Here is a 25,507-nt window from a genome sequence, read left to right as displayed (position 1 = left end):
TGGGCACTTGGTTTTTGTTTTGAATTCATATTGTTCAGATGTAGCCTGTTATCGAATAGGGCCCTATGGTAAATATATGAAATAATGAGTATGAAGTTATTATATGAAATTATTGTTTAATTTAACCTTTATTTAACCAGGTAGGCTAGTTGAGAACAAGTTCTCATTTACAACTGCGACCTGGCCAAGATAAAGCATAGCAGTGTGAACAGACAACAACACAGAGTTACACATGGAGTAAACAATTAACAAGTCAATAACATAGTAGAAAAAATAAAAAAATAATACCAAATATGCATACTGTACTTTGATAAAGATCCGCCTGTATTTCTGCCATCTCCACGGTACTACACCAGTTGAACAGGCTATCATTTATCCCTGAACGAGATCTGGTCTGTCATTCTCATTTATGCATAACAAAATCCACCGCAAACCCTCCGAAATATTTCACTGAAATCCGTATAGAACCTCTGGAACATGCTGTTCAAATTATTGATATTGTTTATTCCCCAAAAACCACGTGTCATGTCAAATCCACCTTTGACCTGTCGGGGATGACGTTTATAAAGAGGTGGGCGGGGTGGTTGCTCCCTTTGGTGAATTCTCTGCCTCCACTCCAACGAGCGCAGTCTGTAGTTGCGTGATCACAGCTGGTCTCTCCTCAGTCAGTCATCCAGCAAGCCTCCTGTACCACCACACGCACTGTACACTAGATCCTGGATTTGATCAGAAATGTTTTTCTGTAGATCGGCTTGGCAGAGACTGGGGCTCCTGGCACGAATGACAGTCGCCCCACCTTTATCCAGAAATGGTGAGTGGATTAGAAGTGGTCCAGTTTGATGGAGTATATTGTATTAGTTTGGGATATTTTTACATTAATCGTTTGTTACATCCTAGCGGACGCGTCACGCGTGCGTGATGTGGGGATTTACGCGAAGGTCAGTGCAATTACAGTTGGTTTTAATGACCGTCTGTGTAAACAGTTGAGCTTGATTTTATACATTTGGATGGTTTGTCCAACATTGGGTGAATTTTCTATGCAAAGTTTCAGGATTTTTATAATCAATGCAGTTTCCTTCAAATTGCGCGACATTTATGGACTTCATTCATTCCGGGATGATCCACTGCGCCATTCTTTACTAGTTTATTGAAAAACATTGCAAGAAAAGTTACATGTAATCATTTCAATCTTACATTATTGCTGAGCGCTTGTTGGGGCAGTACGCCCCCTTTTCCGTTGGGGAGGTGTGTCCATGTCCACAAAGATTAGAACATGCAGCTCTGCACATTTTAGTTACGAAACAGCGCATCCTCGTCCAAAAACGACTTAATCGGTGTTATGTAACATCCAAGCATCAAACGCATGTATTTTATCTGATATATATCCCCTAAATCGTTGCGTTATGAAGGCTAAGTGGAGATGTCGTAGTCTATATGATGTCCTATGGATATTCTTCACGTGTGATGGTAGCGCGTGTATAGCATAGGGGTTGTGTGTGTGTGTGTGTGTGTGTGTGTGTGTGTGTGTGTGTGTGTGTGTGTGTGTGTGTGTGTGTGTGTGTGTGTGTGTGTGTGTGTGTGTGTGTGTGTGTGTGTGTGTGTGTGTGTGTGTGTGTGTGTGTGAATATAGATATTTGGATTGGCCTATAGCAGCCCTACTTGAATTTGACCTGTCGAGTTCTGCAGAGGCGTCAAACTCTATAATCCAAATTGATCGTGATGTTGTATTCATTCTCTCCAGACTCATCAAAGCGTTTTGTCAGGGAGAGGGAAAATGTTATTGTTGAGTTAACAGCTTTGTGTGGGTTTGAGTCAAAGCAAGGAGAATAATGGATTTGGGTTGTATTTTTAGTGTAGCTACTTTCCCATGCACGAGCTTCATCGATAGACTGGTTCTAGTCTGGCTTCATTCCGGAACTAGAATCCCTGTTTGCTTTGTTGCATAAGGAATTTGCCCTGAGGGACATCTGAACAGTGCTGGTTTAATTTCCTGTTTTATAAATGTTTGAGCCTCTCCAACCTCTCCGTGTTTTGACACTAGGATCTATATCCACCCTGATCTACAACTAGAAACATAGACATGCATTGTAACGGTAGCTTTATCCTCTGTGTATATCCACCCTGATCTACAGCTAGAAACATAGACATCCATTGTAACGGTAGCTTTATCCTCTGTGTATATCCCCCTGATCTACAACTAGAAACATAGACATGCATTGTAACGGTAGCTTTATCCTCTGTGTATATCCCCCTGATCTACAACTAGAAACATAGACATGCATTGTAACGGTAGCTTTATCCTCTGTGTATATCCCCCTGATCTACAACTAGAAACATAGACATGCATTGTAACGGTAGCTTTATCCTCTGTGTATTTCACCCTGATCTACAGCTAGAAGCATAGACATGCATTGTAACGGTAGCTTTATCCTCTGTGTATTTCACCCTGCTCTGCATTATATGTAGCTGACTAAGGACGTATTGATCACTAGTCAGTAATGTCTGTCAGGGCAGATGGGCGTCATGGTTAGGCTTTGGGCCTATATAGGGGCGGGCATTTCTTCATGCATGTATAGTCCTGTGTGTGTCACTGATGTGAATGGTCTCTATTCAGCTGGAAGGAATCGGTGGGTTGGTTGTGGGGGGGGGGTTCAATGCTATTGTGCTATGATTGGCTGTCAGGGAGGAAACTGGGATCACGCCTGTCTGTGACACGTCTGACCTCTAGCTCAGCTTAACTGATTAGTGCCCAGCTACCTGTATAAATACCTGGGCCTTCACAGGTACAGACAGGAGGCCACTTGCTGTGTCATGGGATTAGAGAGAGCAGCAGAGTAGCTCTGGGTCAACCAGGATCAATGTCTGGTAACCACTGATGGCTGTGTTTTTAGAGGAATGTTTTACTGGCAGTGACTGTTGTGATTTGTCTTGTCCTACCTTAGTTGAGTGTATTGCCTGTGTCTGTCTGGACCAGAGTCTGCTAAATGGCCTCTATGTAAAAGGTGGTGTGTTTTTATTTTTTAATATTTAACCTTTATTTATTAACTAGGCAAGTCAGTTAAAAACAAATTCTTATTTTCAATGACAGCCTAGGAACATCAGATTTTTACCTTGTCAGCTCAGATTCAAACTAGCAACCTTCTGGTTACTGGCCCAACACTCTTAACACTAGGCTACCACTAGACTACCTGCCTGTGGTTCTGTTGACCTCTATCAGGGGGGTAGATTAGGAGTCAGCATGGTAGGGTACATGTGGTTCTGTTGACCTCTATCAGGGGGTAGATGAGGAGTCAGCATGGTAGGGTACATGTGGGTTCTGTTGACCTCTATCAGGGGGTAGATGTGTTCTCTGCAGAGCTGCAGGATGAAATGTGATACTCTTTACATGGAGGGGAGAGTGGTTGTTGGGGTGGAGAGCTCCCTTCTGTGCATTGTTCCCTTACTGCGGCCTGCTGGGCTGCTCTACAAACACACACTCTCAACCAGAGACAGGTGAACACACACACTCTCTCAACCAGACACAGGTAAACACACACACCTCCTATAGAACACATATGTTGCTCACACACTCACCCAGAGACGGGTGTGGAAACACACACACACACACACACACACACACACACACACACACACACACACACACACACACACACACACACACACACACACACACACACACACACACACACACACACACACACACACACACACACACACACACACACACACACACACACACCACAGAGGCACTACTTATAGAAAGTGTCTATTGTTTTTCCCCTGTTGGCGCCCCTCTGCCAGACCTTTGCATTCTGGGACACATGTTGAACTTTGAACCTAGTCCCCTGTACACCACCACGGTAGTTATATTCCTGGTGTTTTCTCCTCAGGGCTGAATTTATACATTCATCTATAGAAGTCCTTTACTCTCTAATGGACTAACAGGCAGAACTAGACAGCAAAACACCAACACGATTTCCTGTGTAGTTGACTGGTTGTGTGTCGTGTGGCTGTGTCGTTCCTATGGTGTGTGTGTATGTGATTGACTGGTTGTGTGTCGTGTGGCTGTGTCGTTTCTATGGTGTGTGTATGTGATTGACTGGTTGTGTGTCGTGTGGCTGTGTCGTTCCTATGGTGTGTGTATGTGATTGACTGGTTGTGTGTCGTGTGGCTGTGTCGTTCCTATGGTGTGTGTATGTGATTGACTGGTCGTGTGGCTGTGTCGTTCCTATGGTGTGTGTGTATGTGATTGACTGGTTGTGTGTCGTGTGGCTGTGTCGTTCCTATGGTGTGTGTATGTGATTGACTGGTTGTGTGTCGTGTGGCTGTGTCGTTTCTATGGTGTGTGTATGTGATTGACTGGTTGTGTGGCGTGTGGCTGTGTCGTTTCTATGGTGTGTGTGTATGTGATTGACTGGTTGTGTGTCGTGTGGCTGTGTCGTTCCTATGGTGTGTGTATGTGATTGACTGGTTGTGTGTCGTGTGGCTGTGTCGTTTCTATGGTGTGTGTGTATGTGATTGACTGGTTGTGTGTCGTGTGGCTGTGTCGTGTCTATGGTGTGTGTGTATGTGATTGACTGGTTGTGTCGTGTGGCTGTGTCGTTCCTATGGTGTGTGTATGTGATTGACTGGTTGTGTGTCGTGTGGCTGTGTCGTTTCTATGGTGTGTGTGTATGTGATTGACTGGTTGTGTGTCGTGTGGCTGTGTCGTGTCTATGGTGTGTGTGTATGTGATTGACTGGTTGTGTCGTGTGGCTGTGTCGTTCCTATGGTGTGTGTATGTGATTGACTGGTTGTGTGTCGTGTGGCTGTGTCGTTCCTATGGTGTATGTGATTGACTGGTTGTGTGTCGTGTGGCTGTGTCGTTTCTATGGTGTGTGTGTATGTGATTGACTGGTTGTGTGTATGTGTTCTGTGTGATTTTTAGGGAGTGTTTGGGTGACGGTGTAGCAGAGGAGAGGATCTTTGGTCGAGGAAGGACGAGGTTTTATGTCGTGTGGCTGTGTCGTTCCTATGGTGTGTGTATGTGATTGACTGGTTGTGTGTACGTGTTCTGTGTGTGATTTTTAGGGAGTGTTTGGGTGACTGTGTAGCAGAGGAGAGGATCTTTGGTCCAGGAAGGACGAAGTTTTATTTATGTCTGTGTTCTAAATGCACCACCATTGCCAGTGTTGATAGGATCAGGCTATTTAGCCTGAGAGCCAATCCTGTCAACCCTGGCAGTATGTTTACTGAAGACTAGGCTCCTGCTCTCCAACCAGCCCTACTGGCCATGTGGACCATGTGGACCATGTGGACCATGCCACCCACCCACACAACAATAACAGCAATCACTACCCATTATGGAGATTTATGGTCTGATCTCAAATCTCTATTGCTCCATTTGGGTCTTTCTTTAGTGTTGTTAATATGAGGTGGCAGGGTAGCCTAGTGGTTAGAGTGTAGAGGTGGCAGGGTAGCCTAGTGGTTAGAGTGTAGAGGTGGCAGGGTAGCCTAGTGGTTAGAGTGTAGAGGTGGCAGGGTAGCCTAGTGGTTAGAGTGTAGAGGTGGCAGGGTAGCCTAGTGGTTAGAGTGTAGAGGTGGCAGGGTAGCCTAGTGGTTAGAGTGTAGAGGTGGCAGGGTAGCCTAGTGGTTAGAGTGTAGAGGTGGCAGGGTAGCCTAGTGGTTAGAGTGTAGAGGTGGCAGGGTAGCCTAGTGGTTAGAGTGTAGAGGTGGCAGGGTAGCCTAGTGGTTAGAGTGTAGAGGTGGCAGGGTAGCCTAGTGGTTAGAGTGTAGAGGTGGCAGGGTAGCCTAGTGGTTAGAGTGTAGAGGTGGCAGGGTAGCCTAGTGGTTAGAGTGTAGAGGTGGCAGGGTAGCCTAGTGGTTAGAGTGTAGAGGTGGCAGGGTAGCCTAGTGGTTAGAGTGTAGAGGTGGCAGGGTAGCCTAGTGGTTAGAGTGTAGAGGTGGCAGGGTAGCCTAGTGGTTAGAGTGTAGAGGTGGCAGGGTAGCCTAGTGGTTAGAGTGTAGAGGTGGCAGGGTAGCCTAGTGGTTAGAGTGTAGAGGCGGCAGGGTAGCCTGGTGGTTAGAGTGTAGAGGTGGCAGGGTAGCCTGGTGGTTAGAGTGTAGAGGTGGCAGGGTAGCCTGGTGGTTAGAGTGTAGAGGCGGCAGGGTAGCCTGGTGGTTAGAGTGTAGAGGCGGCAGGGTAGCCTGGTGGTTAGAGTGTAGAGGCGGCAGGGTAGCCTGGTGGTTAGAGTGTAGAGGCGGCAGGGTAGCCTGGTGGTTAGAGTGTAGAGGCGGCAGGGTAGCCTGGTGGTTAGAGTGTAGAGGCGGCAGGGTAGCCTGGTGGTTAGAGTGTAGAGGCGGCAGGGTAGCCTGGTGGTTAGAGTGTAGAGGCGGCAGGGTAGCCTGGTGGTTAGAGTGTAGAGGGTGGCAGGGTAGCCTAGTGGTTAGAGCGTTGGGCTAGTAACCGGAAGGTTGCAAGTTCAAATCCCCGAGCTGACAAGGTACAAATCTGTTGTTCTGCCCCTGAACAGGCAGTTAAGCCACTCTACACCCTAGGCCATCATTGAAAATAAGAATTTGTTCTTAACTGACTTGCCTAGTTAAATAAAGGTAAATAAAAATTTAAAAATGCTATTGGCAAAGATTCAAGTGGCGTTAGCCCAACTGAAATGTGTTTAGATGGGGAGGGGTTTAGAAAACAGGAAATGTTTCTTGGGTGTTGTCCAATCACACAGTATCAGGCATAAAACAAGGACTAGAATAGTGTTCAAACACTATTTGAAATCTTTAAAATACCTTTTGAGCTTTTGCTCTAGGCTTTCAGAGCGCCAGGTGGGTAGGGTTGGTCCGTCTATTGGTCAATTAAACCAGGCTCAATCAACAACAGAAACTACTTGAAATTATTTCAAATATTATTTCAACCCAGGTCTGGACTAGGATGGACAGGGATTGGTTGCCTAGTCGTGTTTTAGCTTGTTAGGATGGTCTGGGATTGGTTGGCTAGTCGCGTTTTAGCTTGGTAGGATGGTCTGGGATTGGTTGGCTAGTCGCGTTTAGCTTGGTAGGATGGTCTGGGATTGGTTGGCTAGTCGCGTTTCAGCTTGGTAGGATGGTCTGGGATTGGTTGGCTAGTCGCGTTTTAGCTTGGTAGGATGGACTGGGATTGGTTGGCTAGTTGTGTTTTAGCTTGGTAGGATGGACTGGGATTGGTTGACTAGTTGTGTTTAGCTTGGTAGGAGGAATGGGATTGGTTGGCTAGTCGTGTTTTAGCTTGGTAGGATGGACTGGGATTGGTTGGCTAGTTGTGTTTTAGCTTGGTAGGATGGACTGGGATAGGTTGGCTAGTCTCGTTTTAGCTTGGTAGGATGGACTGGGATAGGTTGGCTAGTTGCGTTTAGCTTGGTAGGATGGACTGGGATAGGTTGGCTAGTTGTGTTTTAGCTTGGTAGGATGGACTGGGATTGGTTGGCTAGTCGCGTTTAGCTTGGTAGGATGGACTGGGATAGGTTGGCTAGTTGCGTTTAGCTTGGTAGGATGGACTGGGATAGGTTGGCTAGTTGCGTTTAGCTTGGTAGGATGGACTGGGATAGGTTGGCTAGTTGCATTTAGCTTGGTAGGATGGACTGGGATAGGTTGGCTAGTTGTGTTTTAGCTTGGTAGGATGGACTGGGATAGGTTGGCTAGTTGCGTTTAGCTTGGTAGGATGGACTGGGATAGGTTGGCTAGTTGCGTTTAGCTTGGTAGGATGGACTGGGATAGGTTGGCTAGTTGCGTTTAGCTTGGTAGGATGGACTGGGATAGGTTGGCTAGTTGTGTTTAGCTTGTTTAGCTCTGTCCAATGCAAAACTAGCATTTTCCTTACTGTCTGAGTAGATTAACAAAAAGTGTACATCTAGCTTTTTATTCATATATTTACATGCTTTATAGTTTGTATATATGTAGATCTCCCTCTGTATCTACAGTACCTGTCAAATATTTGGACACTGACTCATTCAATAGTTTTTCTTTATTTCTATTATTTTCTACATTGTATAATAATGAAGACATCAAAACTATAAAATAACACGCATGGAATCATGTAGTAACCAAAAAAGTGTTAATCAAATCTGAATATATATTTTAGATTCCTCAAAGTAGTCACCCTTTGCGTTGATCATAGCTTTGCACACTCTTGGCATTCTCTCAACCAGCTTCACCTGGAATACTTTTCCAACAGTCTTGAAGGAGTTCTCATATATACTGAGCACTTGTTGGCTGCTTTTCCTTCACTCTGCGGTCCAACTCATCCCAAACCATCACAATTGGGTTGAGGTCGGGTGATTGTGGAGGCAAGGTCATCTGATGCAGCACTCAATCACTCTCCTTCTTGGTCAAATAGCCCTTATGCAGCCTGGAGGTGTGTTGGGTCTTTGTCCTGTTGAAAAACAAATGATAGTCCCATTAAGCGCCAACCAGATGGGATGGTGTATCGCTGGTTAAGTATGCCTTGAAATCTAAATTAATCTGTGTCACCAGTAAATCCCCATCACACCTCCTCCATGCTTTATGGTGATGGCTGCTACTTAGAAGAATCTTTCACAGACAGGAACCTTGACCATTTTTGGTAAACCGCCTTTTTGAGATCTTCATTATCCACAGTCTTTGGTAGCTCTCTCTTCTGGTCCGTCCCCTAACCATGTCCCCCTCTCCACTGGGTCTCCTCACAGTGGTTCCAGTGCGGCAGATGTCCGTCGGGATCCCCGGTGGCTCTGCCACCAACGTGGCGTACGCCGTTCTGTGTGGAGGAGGCCTCACTGCCGCTGTGGTCTACGTAAGTACTGATTCAAGATCGGTTGTGTGTGTGTACCTAATGTTAAAGGATAAGGCCTGGGCAGTACATGCTGATCCTAGATCAGATTTGTGCCTGAAGGGCACCATCCACTCAGAACTGTATTCTACTATTTGTGTATCACGCTAGACATTGATCTTAGGTCAGTTTTTTTTGTTTCCTCCCATAATGGTTAAGGTGATCTGGAGAGCAAACACTGATCTGAAGTCTGTGCTTGAAGGTTAACTTGAAAACTAAGCATGCTATATAGTTTAATTTCAAGCATATTGACATTAAGTATAGATTTTTCCTGACTCTTCCCAGATCAGTTTTCCACACTATAATCCAATGCATAAACGTTAGGACACCTGACCCCAGGCCAGTGGTTTGGTTAGGTAACAGACCCCAGGCCAGTGGTTTGGTTAGGGAACAGACCCCAGGTCAGTGGTTTGGTTAGGTAACAGACCCCAGGTCAGTGGTTTGGTTAGGGAACAGACCCCAGGCCAGTGGTTTGGTTAGGGAACAGACCCCAGGCCAGTGGTTTGGTTAGGGAACAGACCCCAGGTCAGTGGTTTGGTTAGGGAACAGACCCCAGGTCAGTGGTTTGGTTAGGGAACAGACCCCAGGTCAGTGGTTTGGTTAGGGAACAGATCCCAGGTCAATGGTTTGGTTAGGGAACAGACCCCAGGTCAGTGGTTTGGTTGGGGAACAGACCCCAGGTCAGTGGTTTGGTTAGGGAACAGACCCCAGGTCAGTGGTTTGGTTGGGGAACAGACCCCAGGTCAGTGGTTTGGTTAGGGAACAGATCCCAGGTCAGTGGTTTGGTTAGGGAACAGACCCCAAGGCCAGTGGTTTGGTTAGGGAACAGACCCCAGGTCAGTGGTTTGGTTGGGGAACAGACCCCAGGTCAGTGGTTTGGTTAGGGAACAGACCCCAGGTCAGTGGTTTGGTTAGGGAACAGACCCCAGGTCAGTGGTTTGGTTAGGGAACAGACCCCAGGTCAGTGGTTTGGTTAGGGAACAGATCCCAGGTCAGTGGTTTGGTTAGGGAACAGATCCCAGGTCAGTGGTTTGGTTGGGGAACAGATCCCAGGTCAGTGTTTGGTTAGGGAACGATGTGAGGAGAGGCTGTAGAGAACAGGCTACTCTGGTGAATGGAGGTCATGTTTATTATATACTTGACCCTTTACCTGTGGAGAACAGGCTACTCTGGTGAATGGAGGTCATGTTTATTATATACTTGACCCTTTACCTGTGGAGAACAGGCTACTCTGGTGAATGGAGGTCGTGTGTATTATGTAGTTGACCCTTTACCTGTAGAGAACAGGCTACTCTGGTGAATGGAGGTCGTGTTTATTATGTAGTTGACCCTTGACCTGTTGAGAACAGGTTCCTCTGGTGAATGGAGGTCGTGTTTATTATGTAGTTGACCTCTCACGCACAAATATAATGCAAACCTCCCCTTGTAATTGTAATGATGAGAGGTTAGCATGTCCTGGGGGGTATGATATAATATGCTAACCTCCCTTTGTAATTGTAATGATGAGAGGTTAGCATGTCCTGTGGGTATGATATAAAATGCTAACCTCCCTCTGTAATTGTAGTGATGAGAGGTTAGCATGTCCTGGGGGTTATGATATAAAATGCTAACCTCCCCCTTGTAATTGTAATGATGAGAGGTTAGCATGTCCTGTGGGTATGATATAAAATGCTAACCTCCCCTTGTAATTGTAATGATGAGAGGTTAGCATGTCCTGGGGGTTATGATATAAAATGCTAACCTCCCCCTTGTAATTGTAATGATGAGAGGTTAGCATGTCCTGTGGGTATGATATAAAATGCTAACCTCCCTCTGTAATTGTAATGATGAGAGGTTAGCATGTCCTGGGGGGTATGATATAAAATGCTAACCTCCCCTTGTAATTGTAATGATGAGAGGTTAGCATGTCCTGGGGGGTATGATATTGGTGTGTGACTTTCTCACTCATCATTATTCAGGATTGTCTGTAATCATGGTAACATCCACATTACTTTATCATATTTTATTCTTATTTATAATGACTCTAAAATGACACTTTGTTTACCATTTTATTTCTATATTAAATAATCTGGAACAACCAAAACAAAGCAGTATAGTCACAAGCTTGACGTCGTCGTCCGGTGCTCTGAATATGGGACCAAATACTACACTTTGGACTACTTAACACTCATACAAGTGAAATTCTCCCAAAACTGTTAGCCCCCCCCCCCATTTTAGGGGACCATGTACAAAAAGTTTTGTCATTTCTAAACGGTTCACCAGGTATGGATGAAGATACCCTCCAATTGAAAGCTGACAGTCTGCGTTTGAACCTCTAGTCATTTGCATTAAAGTGCATACAGAGCCAAAACCCACTTCGGGAGCTCACTGTATAGCCTTGTGGTAACTGTTGTCATGGAGAATCCTTACCGCAGCAGTGGTGCTTTTTAAAGACCGTTATACCCGTTCTACAGAGAACCGTTGCCAAGGACGTTCGCTTAGGCCACTCCTTTATTTAACACTACACTGTTACTTACTAGTGCTGAGGGAAGAGAGGATTCAGGTTCTCAACTTAGATCAAGGCAGCCATTTTGAAATGCAGCTAGATTCACTTTCTGTGTTCTTTGAATGTGGCGTGTCCCTCCAACCTCTCTGTCTGTTCCATTCAGGCTTACAAGACAGTGAATGGTGACAGTGAGCGGTACAATGACCGACTCGCCGAGATGAACTTGAGGCCCAAGGGTGAGTTCTCAGTAGCCTACTGTCTGCACTGCCTCTCACTCCATTGATCCACACTCTTGACATTCTACCAATAGACACGAACTATAGAATTTAGAACCATAGAATGTAGAATCCGAGGGGAGTTCTAGAATTTGTACTCTCAGTCTTCCAGAATTCCTCATCATAGTGGACAAGAATGGCCAGAGTTCTAGTGTCAGTTGGAGAAGGAATGTCTCATCAGAACGTTGCAACCATGACAATAATGTTTTTGTCCACACTAAGCCTGGCCAAATGTTTTCTTTTGGCATGGACCTTGTATTGGCGCTGCCACCGACATGCCAGCATGGTGGAATGATCACTCTGAATGTGATTAATCTAGACTGTCAGGGCTGATTTCTGTCAGTGATTAATTGACCTGTCTGGGTTCCTGGGCCCTGTGCCCAGATCGCCTGATTGGTCTGTTGGGCTAAGCTCCTTGGTTCACATGGTGTCGCTGGCAGCTCTGATTGGTTCATGTAGTTTTAGAGTCTAGTTTTCTATTCCTACCTACATTCACCCATCCTTAGTACACTAGTGGCCATACAGTGTATAGACAAACCCTAAATCTATAGATAGACAACGGATGTCATTTTTTTCTTTTTGTGTTACAGGCGAGGCAGAGGGGGAGTTCATTTTGGACATCTTTTAGCCTGTGAGAAATGTAGCTTGAATGCTTTAGCAGATCCTGTCTCTCCGGCGCTGTGCTGATGGGAATAGAGTGCCATTTGAGACAGTGCTCTAGTCCTACCTGGCATGAAACATCTTACAACTTCCTGTCAGAACAAAATGTAACCAACTGCCGTTTCATGCGTTTGTGGTGGCGGGGGGGGCGGCCATTTTGTAATCAACTGCCGTTTCATGTGTTTGTGGTGGCGGGGGGGCGGCCATTTTGTAACCAACTGCCGTTTCATGTGTTTGTGGTGGCGGGGGGTGGCCATTTTGTAACCAACTGCCGTTTCATGTGTTTGTGGTGGCGGGGGGGCGGCCATTTTGTAACCAACTGCCGTTTCATGCGTTTGTGGTGGCGGAGGGGGCCCGCCATTTTGTAGGCTTCGCTATTCGATCACATCAACATTAAATGAAATTCTACACTTCCCCTGACACGCCTGGCACTGGTAGCCAGTTTGTCATTGCTAGCTAACAAACCTTCAATAACTAACTTGGATTTCTACACATATTCAACGACCTCTAGCCCTTTTAAACATTCTAAACTCTCCTTTACCTGTTTCCAAAATAGCTCCAATAAGCTGGGCACACTTGAAAAGAAAAGGGTAATGTTGAGCTTTGGCTCCTGAACTTGTTCAGGGAACAATGCATTAACACACGATCCAAACATCAGATGTTCTTACCGGTGTCAGTCTTATCTTTGCTTGCGTATTGGTTGTGGTTTTAGTCTGTAGTATCGTTGACTCTGCACACATCTCCACACTGTTCAGACTAAGCCATGGGAACTCCTTCATTCCCTTCATATCGACCTGTTGGTCCTTTTCTCTAGTCTGTAGTATCGTTGACTCTGCACACATCTCCACACTGTTCAGACTAAGCCATGGGAACTCCTTCATTCCCTTCATATCGACCTGTTGGTCCTTTTCTCTAGTCTGTAGTATCGTTGACTCTGCACACATCTCCACACTGTTCAGACTAAGCCATGGGAACTCCTTCATTCCCTTCATATCGACCTGTTGGTCCTTTTCTCTAGTCTGTAGTATCGTTGACTCTGCACACATCTCCACACTGTTCAGACTAAGCCATGGGAACTCCTTCATTCCCTTCATATCGACCTGTTGGTCCTTTTCTCTAGTCTGTAGTATCGTTGACTCTGCACACATCTCCACACTGTTCAGACTAAGCCATGGGAACTCCTTCATTCCCTTCATATCGACCTGTTGGTCCTTTTCTCTAGTCTGTAGTATCGTTGACTCTGCACACATCTCCACACTGTTCAGACTAAGCCATGGGAACTCCTTCATTCCCTTCATATCGACCTGTTGGTCCTTTTCTCTAGTCTGTAGTATCGTTGACTCTGCACACATCTCCACACTGTTCAGACTAAGCCATGGGAACTCCTTCATTCCCTTCATATCGACCTGTTGGTCCTTTTCTCTTTTCCCTCATTTGCATATCTTTTGTTGTATTCCAAAAAGCTTGACTTTGCACACATCTCCTGCATGTTATGTTTGGATGTTTGCTCGTTCAGTCTTCACCTCTATCGACCAAAGTTGGTCCTTTTCTCTAGTCTGTATTATCGTTGACTCTGCACACATCTCCAAAACCAGTTGGGAACATTCCCTAATCAGTTGAGATCTTATCCTTGTTCCCTTCTACATCAGAATGTTGGTCCTTTTAACTAGTCAGGGGCCAGTTTAAATACCAATACAGACCACTGGCTAATCACATCTCCACACTGTTCAATTATAATGGTTCCTTTATTAAAAAAAACAGCTGTTTCAGTTAACCTTGACCTTAACCCTGGTCCTTTTCTCTGTCTGTAGTGTTGACTCTGCACACTATCTCCACACTTTCAGACTAGGGCCATAGGGAACTCTTCATTCCCTTCATATCGAAATGGGGTCCATCTTGGGATTGTTCTGTGTCCGATAAGGTTACTCTGTCAAAGATCTCCACACTGTTCCTTCTAAGTCCTTGGGAACTCCATTTCTTTCCCTTAATCATTAACGCCCTTGGACCTGATCTGGTCCTTCAGGTCTCCAGTCTGGGAGGTGTTGTTCCAATGGCGTGAACATCTCCACACTGTTCAAAACAAGCCATAGAAACTCATTCATTATTTTGGACATCGACCTGTTGGTCCTTTTTCTAGTCTGTAGTATCGTTGACTCTGCACACATCTCCACACTGTTCAGGAGTTGAGCTAATGAGGAACTCCTTCATTAACCCTTCAAATCCCCATCCTGTTCCACTTTTCTCTTTTCCCTCATTTGCATATCTTTTGGTGTATTCCAAAAAAGCTTGTTATTTGTTTCCCTCCTGCCTGCTTGTTATTTACATTTAGGGATTTGATGTTTTTTCAAAGCCATAGGGGTCATTTGCAGCTGAGCAGGTGTCACCAGGTGTCAGGTGTCACCAGGTGACATCCAGGTGTCAGGTGTCACCAGGTGTCAGGTGTAGTGTCATCTAAAACAGGTGTCAGGTGTCATCAGGGTCACCAGGTACCAGGTGTCAGGTGTCACCAGGTGTACCAGGTGTCACCAAGGTTCCAGGTGTCAGGTTCACCAGGTGTTAAAACCAGGTGTGAGGTGTCACTGGTGTCACCTGGCTAATCAGGTGAGATCAGGTGTACCAGGTGTCAGGTGTCACCAGGTACCAGGTGTCAGGTGTCAACAGTGTGGCCAGGTGTCACCTTTTCACCAGGTCAGGGGCCAGTTTAAATACCAGGTACAGACCACTCAGGTGTCACCAGATTAATCAGGTGTTGTCACCATCTTATCCTTGTTCAGGTGTCACCAGGTGTCAGGTGTCACCACTTCTAAACAACAGAATGTGGCTTTTTTGGACTTCATTTTAACTAGTCAGTGGGCCAGTTTAAATACCAATGACATGACCACTGGCTAATCAATTGATATTATCCTTGTGGATAATGGTTTATTTATAAAAAAAAAACAGCTGTTTACAGTTACTGACTCTCAATATTATATTAATCAACTGTTCCAGGTGTTTAAAAATTGCAATCTGGGACATATGATTTAAAAAAAGGCATTTAGTGACTGGATGCATTTGACATTTCACCAGGTTAAACTTTCCTAATCTGGTCATTTTTATCATGGGACTGGGAGGGAAAGGGCCTTGAACATTGTTGCTGTGTAGATAAGGTTCTAATAGTCCATTCAAAGAAATCCTGGCTTCCTCCTTCTGCTCCACGGTTCACTCTCCTCCCCTGTTAATCATTAACGCCCTTGGACCAGAGATCTGGTCTCAGGCTCCATGGTCGATGGGAGGTCTTGTTCCCATGGTCGTGAAGCTCCATGGTCTCAGCTCCATGGTCCCAGCTCCATGGTCTCAGAAACTCATTGGTCTCAGCTGGACATGATTCTCAGCTCCATGGTCTCTGCTCCATGGTCTCAGCTCCATGGTCTCAGCTCCATGGTCTCAGCTCCATGGTCTCAGCCCCATGGTCTCAGCTCCATGGTCTCAGCTCCATGGTCTCAGCTCCATGGAGGAAAGGCTCCATGGTCTCAGCTCCATGGTCTCCTCTCCATGGTCTTGAGGGCTCCATGGTCTGAAGCTCACCATGGTCTCAGCTCCATGAAACAATTTTTTCTCAAAGCCATGGGTCATTTGTCTCAGCTCCATGGTCTCAGCTCCATGGTCTGTCACCAGGTCTCAGGTGTCACCAGGTCCCTCACCATGGTCTCACTCACCATGGTGTCACTCAGCCATGGTCTCTCAGCTCCATGGTCTCAGCTCCATGGTCTCAGCTCCATGGTCTAGCCAGCTCAGCTCCATGGTCTCAGCATGGTCCAGCTCCATGGTCTCAGCTCCATGGTCTCAGCTCCATGGTCTCAGCTCCATGGTCTCAGCTCCATGGTCTCAGCTCCATGGTCTCAGCTCCATGGTCTCAGCTCCATGGTCTCAGCTCCATGGTCTTAATCAACTGCTCCATGGTCTCAGCTCCATGGTCTCAGCTCCATGGTCTCAGCTCCATGGTCTCAGCTCCATGGTCTCAGCTCCATGGTCTCAGCTCCATGGTCTCAGCTCCATGGTCTCAGCTCCATGGTCTCAGCTCCATGGTCTCAGCACCATGGTCTCAGCACCATGGTCTCAGCTCCATGGTCTCAGCTCCATGGTCTCAGCTCCATGGTCTCAGCTCCATGGTCTCAGCTCCATGGTCTCAGCTCCATGGTCTCAGCTCCATGGTCTCAGCTCCATGGTCTCAGCTCCATGGTCTCAGCTCCATGGTCTCAGCTCCATGGTCTCAGCTCCATGGTCTCAGCTCCATGGTCTCAGCTCCATGGTCTCAGCTCCATGGTCTCCTCACCATGGTCTCAGCTCCATGGTCTCAGCTCCATGGTCTCAGCACCATGGTCTCATCACCATGGTCTCCGCTCCATGGTCTCCGCACCATGGTCTCCGCACCATGGTCTCCGCACCAAACATGAAAATGTGGCACTCTGGCACATGGATTGATGTTTTAGAAACATGAAAATGTGGCACGGGTTCGGTGTTTGGCACGGTGTTTGGGTTGATGTTTTTAGTTTGACGGGTTCGGGGTTTGGCGGGTTCGGGGTTTGGCGGGTTCGGGGTTTGGCGGGTTCGGGGTTTGGCGGGTTCGGGGTTTGGCGGGTTCGGGGTTTGGCGGGTTCGGGGTTTGACGGGTTCGGGGTTTGACTAGTTATGTAGTTACCAGCCTTGCTTGAGCAGGCTCAAGGAAGTGACAGGTGCACAATCAATGTCTACTTAATGGGAAAAGCCTGAGCTGGAATGTGAAGCTACATGAAGCTAGCTCATTTCAGAAAAGCCTGAGCTGGAATGTGAAGCTACATGAAGCTAGCTCATTTCAGAAAAGCCTGAGCTGGAATGTGAAGCTAGCTCATTTCAGAAAAGCCTGAGCTGGAATGTGAAGCTAGCTCACTATAGAAAAGCATGAGTATATCTAGCTACGTTTGTAGTATACACCTCAGGGGTTTCCGGAGGGTTCAAAGGTCAAACTGCGTCACACATTAAAAGGTAGTTAACTGCTTAGCAGAGGACTAATAATTGAAAGCAGTTTAAACTTAATTTAGTATCCTTTTGTTCCTGATCAGGATACTTTCTACACAGGGACCAGACCACATGGTACAATTTAGAATCTGTCTTTAGGGGATCGATGTTAGAATTGGACAAAACCCTGTAGGGAGGGATAAGACCGTGTCCTCAGCTTTCTCTCTATTCCACTTCTCTCTCTCGCTCTATCTCCTTCCAGAAGCAGCACCAGCAGCAGAGGAAGCAGCACCAGCAGCAGATGAAGCAGCAGATGAAGCAGCACCAGCAGCAGCAGAGGAAGTAGAATCCCCAGAAGAACCGGCACCAGTAGAAGCAGAGGTGTTAGCCGAGGTGGTCGCTGAGACGGCCGCAGTCGAGGAGGCGCCTGCAGCAGCAGAGGAAGTCCTGGCAGAGGTCGCAGCCAAATCCGTCGCTGTCCTAGAGGCGGTTGCAGAGGTTGCTGTGGAACCAGAGGTCGTTGCAGTTGAGGAGGCGCCCGCAGTGGAAGTTGCCGTGGTTACGGAAGAAGCTCCACCGGAGGCTGACGCAGAGGCCGTCATCGAGGACGTCGCAGATGCGGCTCCTGGCGTCGTGGAAGAGGTCGTTGCCGTGGAGGCCGCCGGTGAGGAAGTAGTGGCCGAAGTAGTGGCCGAGACGGCTCCCACCGCCCCTGAGGCAGAAGCAGCGCCTGCCGCCGAGGTGGCAGCATGAGGGGTCAAAGGTCAACCTAGAGGGGTGTGTTTAGCTGTGGTGTGTCCCTCTTACTACTACCCCCCCCAACCCTATACCTGACCCCCCCTCTCACTAGCCCCCTCTATACCCTATTCCCTATGTAGTGCACTACATGGTTTAAAGTAGCACCCTACGTACGGATTAGGGTACCGTTCTGGATCACAGCCCCCTATCTACTAGCACATGTTACAATAGGAAGCAGGAGGTGGACTATGTTCTGTTGAAGAACACTTTAGTTAGGTATGATGTCATGGTAACGGGGACAGCTGTCTCTTCTCCTTTCTGACTCCTTTACACCACAGCTAAATACATAGGCGTTTCAGGTTTTAAAATCATTCCCGCTCTATTTGTCAAGCGATATGGTCCTATTTATCAGTGGGGACAGGAGTGTTTTTTTTTCTGGTCGGATCGTGGTTGTTGGGGAAAACTCCTGGCGCTGTTTTTCTGAGGAGTTCCTAGGTGTTAAAGGGGAAGTCAAGGGAGATATTGGATTCATGATGGTACATGTTGTCCTGACCCACAAACCTATGTGCCTCTGAAATGGCACCCTATTCCCTATATAGGGCCCATAGGCTCTGGTCAAAAGTAGTACATTGTCACTATATAGGGAATCGGTTGCCTTTCTTGGACACTTCTAATGTAAAGTTTTCCCAAGTGGCCCTTAGAATTCAGGACAGAAAATGTCAACTTCTTTTCCTTCACTTTTGTCTGAATGACTTTGTCCCTTAAGATTCCAGATGGATGGCGGAGTTCTACATCATGTCAGTCTGCCGTCTTTGTTACAGTTTCCACTCCAACATGCTCCAAATTCAGATTGAAAGGAAGGTCAAGTTATGAACCTCGAGACGATAAGCACTTCAAGCAGGTTAAATGGTTATTATGCAAGTAATAAATATACCAGTCAGAGAAGCATTTTAATTGCTTTGTGAACTGCATCTTATTGTGAAATGTGACCAAAAAACTGCTAGCTCCTTCCTCCTCCCTGCTCTCTCCTCCTCCTCCTCTGAGTGCTGCTCACACCTCTCCCTAGGATAAGCTCTAGAAGGATTAGTCGGTGATGTCATAAAGCTCCGTGTTCCAGTGCCCAAATGGAACTCCCAGTGATTGGAACTTTGGGGATCAGTTGGGTCTGTGTCCTCACTGATTTCTTTATGACATCATTTCTGTCTGATCCTTCTTATCACGTCCTAGACACTGTGCCAGGGAGAAGTCTGCCCCCACCAAGCACAGATAAGGGATCACCCCCCCTGCCCCCAATGCTGAGCAAATAGGGCTGCAACCAGTGGTTCCGGAAGTGGATTCTCAACCCTCAAAACCCGTAGTGGTATCAAATATTAGCAATATTACTGTGCAACGTAGATGTTCTATTTTCACCCTGAGATTGCAAAACAATTTCTTATTGTTGATGTAGTGCACATCGGTTATGAACGTTTAAACCACGTTTGTATTGTCAGTCTGTTTCAAAGAGCACCAAAGCCTCCACTCACCATGGAGCCTCGCGGTCTGTATTGTCCAATCACAGAGCAGATACAAGTCACGTGATCTGTTAGCACCACATGATGTGGCGTCGAACAGATCACGTGACTTGGATCTGCTCTGTGGTTGGAAGATCCTACAGCTATCGCCTATCGCGTACCATCATGTGTTCGCTAACAAACCACATGACTTGTATTCTGCTCTGTGATTGGATGACACAGCCCCCCCCCCGCTACACTTTTATTAAAAAACAAACATTTTAAAGCCATTTCTAATCTTTTCAATTATTGGTTCATCCAGGAGATTTGTGTAGCTATTCATCATTTGAAACCGCGATAAGCAGCATGTATTATAAACAAGTGTTTATACAAAGGATTTGTGGCCCTGTCAGTTCCTGGAACCGTAACTGTGGGAAGAGGGGCGCGGCCCGTTGCAGCCCTAGGAAGTGTTGAATTAAAAGCGGGGTCTTGGATAAGTGCTTGGTGGGAAGTGACAACCACTAAAATGCACCTTTTTTAAAATGTTAAATACCTTGTTGTTTACAGAACCTTAAACCTTTACCTTCAACTTCAAACCTCACGTAACAAACTGTAGTAGTGCATTTCTCCTTTACCTGCCTTACCTCCTAGTGGAACGTTTTATCTCGAGGAGTCCACTACTAGTTTAATTAACCAACACTGCATTGTAACCACGGTGACTGACACAAACCAGCCAGGACTTACATGATGTCATGGAGCTGTCCAGGACGATGCTCCCAGGCTGCATCCCACATTTCACTTGCCCTCCTACCCACACACTACACATCACTTGATCATGCACACACTAACTACACATTTCATTTAATTATTTTACCTTCATTTAACTAGGCAAGTCAGTTAAGAACAAATTCTTATTTGCGATGACGGCCTACCCCGGCCAAACCCTCCCCTAACCCGGACGATGCCGGGCCCTATTGTGCGCTACGTTTCACCAGAGAACTATGTTTGTGGCCTATGGGCCCTGGTTTAAAACTAGTGCACTTTATAGGGATCCATTTGTGATGCAGACACACATTCTACTAATACTGTCACACTGTTTTTCCCTTCCTTCAGCCAACCAATCATTCACCACCACCATCTGTCAAAAGGTCCAAGCTTTGTTTTGTTCGTTTAGTTTATTTGCGTCGATGCTGTTACGAGTCTGTCTTTTTATTTCCTAACTGTGAAAGGTAAACATTAAGGGAACATTTTTATAATAAACCCAACGATCTCACTTCAACACTACTGTTCTATTCATCTCCAACTCATCGACATTGGAAATGTTGTTCTGTCTGGAGATGGTCGCCATGGGCCAACTAATAATGCACCCTGACAACTTTAAGGAAATGTTTTCTAAAGTATCAGTGAAGAAGAGATTCAGGAAGCTGAAGTCCTTCAATAAAGACGTTGTCAGTTACTTCTATTGCGTCCATGTCTTCTATTGTCTTACCCTCACGTGTGTAATAAACACTGCGTTTTGTCCAACGTTTTTATCCAAATAGAAATGACCATTTCAGATTTTACATTTTTTTTTTTTTTAACAAAACATTTGCATATTAGGTCAAAGTTCCTGAACAGAACAAATGATTAAACAGTTTTCCAGGAAAAAAAGTTTTAAAATCAATATCGAAGCCTCACCTACACATTGGAAAGGTGTGGAGAGAATTTTCAATCCCAATGATAACTGACAATCAATAGCTCTCACTGATTACTGCGATCTGTAAGACCATGGATTTAATAATAATTAGACTCAGCATTGCAAAAAGATAGTACAGTTTATTCCGAGAACGCTCTGAAGTCCATTATACAAAGACATCCATTTTATAGCTGTGCACATACTTCCACACAAACAGTAGGTATCCTACTCACATACTTCCACACAAACAGTAGGTATCCTACACACATACTTCCACACAAACAGTAGGTATCCTTCCACACAACAGTAGATATCCTACTCACATCCACACAAACAGTAGGTATCCTACACACATACTTCCAAACAGTAGGTATCCTACTCACATACTTCCACACAAACAGTAGGTATCCTACACACATACTTCCACACAAACAGTAGGTATCCTACTCACATACTTCCACACAAACAGTAGGTATCCTACACACATACTTCCACACAAACAGTAGGTATCCTACTCACATACTTCCACACAAACAGTAGGTATCCTACACTTCCACACACATACTTCCACACAAACAGTAGGTATCCTACTCACATACTTCCACACAAACAGTAGGTATCCTACTCACATACTTCCACACAAACAGTAGGTATCCTCACATACTTCCACACAAACAGTAGATATCCTACGCACATACTTCCACACAAACAGTAGGTATCCTACTCCACACACAGTAGGTATCCTACTTCCACACAAACAGTAGGTATCCTACTCACATACTTCCACACAAACAGTAGGTATCCTACTTCCACACAAACAGTAGGTACTCCTCCACACAAACAGTAGGTATCCTACACACATACTTCCACACAAACAGTAGGTATCCTACTCACATACTTCCACACAAACAGTAGATATCCTACTCACATACTTCCACACAAACAGTAGATATCCTACTCACATACTTCCACACAAACAGTAGATATCCTACGCACATACTTCCACACAAACAGTAGGTATCCTACTCACATACTTCCACACAAACAGTAGGTATCCTATCCTTCCACACAAACAGTAGGTATCCACTACTTCCACACAAACAGTAGGTATCCTACTCACGTACTTCCACACAAACAGTAGGTATCCTATCCTTCCACACAAACAGTAGGTATCCTACTTCCACACAAACAGTAGGTATCCTCCACACACATATCCTTCCACACAAACAGTAGGTATCCTACTCACCTTCCACACAAACAGTAGGTATCCTACTACTTCCACACAAACAGTAGGTATCCTACTCACGTGCTTCCACACAAACAGTAGGTATCCTTCCACACAAACACATACTTCCACACAAACAGTAGGTATCCTACGCACATACTTCCACACAAACAGTAGATATCCTACACACATACTTCCACACAAACAGTAGATATCCTACACACATACTTCCACACAAACAGTAGATATCCTACACATACTTCCACACAAACAGTAGATATCCTACACACATACTTCCACACAAACAGTAGATATCCCTCACATACTTCCACACAAACAGTAGGTATCCTACGCACATACTTCCACACAAACAGTAGGTATCCTACACACATACTTCCACACAAACAGTAGGTATCCTACTCACATACTTCCACACAAACAGTAGGTATCCTACACACATACTTCCACACAAACAGTAGGTATCCTACACACATACTTCCACACAAACAGTAGGTATACTTCCAGTAGGTATCCTACACACATACTTCCACACAAACAGTAGATATCCTACTCACATACTTCCACACAAACAGTAGGTATCCATACTTCCACACAAACAGTAGGTATCCTATCACATACTTCCACATACTTCCACACAAACAGTAGGTATCCTACGCACATACTTCCACACAAACAGTAGGTGAGTTTTATCTCCGTAGTTCTCACCACTGTGTATCACTACCCAGCCAACAGTTCCATTCCCCCGAGATTTGGGAAACCTTGAGAAGTCCTCCCTATGCTCTCATAGGTTCCTCAGAGGCCTAGCCAGGTCGGTCCAAACGCAGTTGAACTGTTCTCTGTTTTTTTTTCTTCGGCACACACATACAAGTTCAAATCCTAAGCTACGCCTTGCTCCGTGTGTTTTTCCACTATACAGATACATTGTTTAACCTAATTCAGACTAAAACTACACATCATCAGATTGTAATTTTGATTCTAATCAATTTCATACAATTGTAAGGTTTCAGAGTGGGATTATTTTATCATCATTCAACATATACATTATTTTATTTTATTTTATCAAAAGGCAGGTTTTGTTAAATATTTACCAGTTATGTAGAACCTAATAGTTCCCACACCCACCCATCCGTAACCTAGAACTCCTCTAGTCTAGACATACCCATGACCGTACATTGCTTTGAGTTTAGGGTTTTGGTAGCAGTTGGATATTCCTTTTATGATCATCTATATCAGGTGCCTCAATGCCATGTTCATGCTCCCATGTGTATTGAAGGGTTTTATGTAGCTGTGTGTGATCTTTTACTTCAGCATAGACCTCTTGTACCAGATTTCAGAACTGTCTAGTCTCTGTGCCTGTCAGGCTTCCAACCCAGAACTGGTCCAAACTGGTCTGTAGCCGCAGCAACAGATTGATTTGACAGGTCTGGCTCTACGGGTTTTACAACATCAAAGCACATGTAAAAACACTAAACCATGATTAGTTATTAAATAACATTCACCTTTTTAATGCTTTGTCTTTATGTGTTTAGTATAATGGTACTTGGCATGAATTGTTTTCTAGTTTTTAATTTGTAGGCTGTTTAAAGTAGTGCACACATACCAGGCAGTCAGACTACCAGCAGTTGATCAACACTGTCCAATGGCCTTAGGCCCTGTGCACATCCAAACACGACCAGGAACTGGATTGAATGAGCAGTTCAGAGAACAAAATGGATCTGTACACGGTTGGATACTCCCGAAGTGGAGTGTTAATCAATCATCACACACCAGCCTGTAGTAGGGTCTTTATCAACAAACCTCCAGGTTTATATCCTCACTACACAGACGAGGGGCATGACACGGCTGCTGGACTAGTCCCATGTGTTTAGACTCCCCCCAGATGGTCACGTCCCCCCCCCCCCCCCATGGCAGAATGATGTCATCCTGAGCCCTGAGGTGAATGGAAGGTAAGTCCAGTAGATGGTAAACAATGTTTTAATTATTTTTTTTATAAAGACTGGATCTTCCCAGAATGTTATTACTTATTCACACGTGATTTGATATCTGTAATGGTTACTCTGTGAAGGTTGTAACAATAACACTCACCCACATCTAACATGGTTACTCTGTGAAGGTTGTAACAATAACACTATCACCCACATCTAACATGGTTACTCTGTGAAGGTTGTAACAATAACACTCACCCACATCTAACATGGTTACTCTGTGAAGGTTGTAACAATAACACACTATCATGGCTACCCTGTTGTAACATCTAACATGGTTACTCTGTGAAGGTTGTAACAATAACACTATCACCCACATCTAACATGGTTACTCTGTGAAGGTTGTAACAATAACACTATCACCCACATCTAACATGGTTACTCTGTGAAGGTTGTAACAATAACACTATCACCCACATCTAACATGGTTACTCTGTGAAGGTTGTGACTGATTTTAACATGGTTATCTGTTGTAACAAATAACACTATCACCCACATCTAACATGGTTACTCTGTGAAGGTTGTAACAATAACACTCACCCACATCTAACATGGTTACTCTGTGAAGGTTGTAACAATAACACTATCACCCACATCTAACATGGTTACTCTGTGAAGGCAGTGACTGATTTTAGTATGGTATCTGCTGATCTGCTCCATCTTTTGTATATACAATATTTTTGTAAATACTATTCTGAAAAGCTGTGCGTTTCTGCAGTTATACAGGCAGCCTTTTTGTCTTTCTTGTATGACTGACATGACTTGCTTCTCTTTTTAGATGCTGTGTCTGACATCACGTCTGCCTCCATGAAGCTCCTGGCCAGTTCTGAGATCGCTGCTGCCTCGGTAGCTGAGAGGAGGCTCATGCACGCCGTCCAATACCTAGAAGACCGGACTGAAGAATCCTCACTCGCTCCCGCCGAGGACATTCTAGATTCCCTGGCGGTTCCTGAAGCTAAGGTAGAGGAGGAAGTGTTATCTGTGGAGGGGAAGTGGCAGAAGCACCAGCTGCAGAAATCTTGGAAACTGAAGAGCCCAAACCAGAAGAGGAGGCTGTTGCCACCCCTAATGTCACAGAGGAAGTGGTTGCTGAAGAGACCCCTGAGCCGGAGGAAGTGGTTGCTGAAGAGACCCCTGAGCCAGAGGAAGTAG

General features: G+C 45.4%; 1 protein-coding gene across 1 annotated transcript; it reads left to right on the top strand.

Annotated features, from left to right (window-relative positions):
- The first annotated feature begins 598 nt into the window (after positions 1-598).
- LOC124025021 (fibrous sheath CABYR-binding protein-like) lies at positions 599-25,507 on the top strand. The gene is made up of 5 exons (XM_046338717.1): positions 599-811; positions 8,688-8,791; positions 11,476-11,548; positions 17,484-17,885; positions 25,134-25,507. Exons 1-5 carry the CDS (start codon positions 733-735, stop codon positions 25,505-25,507), a joined length of 1,032 nt encoding a protein of 343 aa, XP_046194673.1. The 5' UTR covers positions 599-732.

The sequence above is a fragment of the Oncorhynchus gorbuscha genome, unplaced genomic scaffold (genome assembly GCF_021184085.1).
Source record: "Oncorhynchus gorbuscha isolate QuinsamMale2020 ecotype Even-year unplaced genomic scaffold, OgorEven_v1.0 Un_scaffold_2129, whole genome shotgun sequence".
In the NCBI taxonomy this organism is placed as follows: Eukaryota; Metazoa; Chordata; class Actinopteri; order Salmoniformes; family Salmonidae; genus Oncorhynchus; species Oncorhynchus gorbuscha.
Note: the sequence above shows the minus strand (reverse complement) of the source record. Positions and strands in the feature narration are given on the sequence as shown.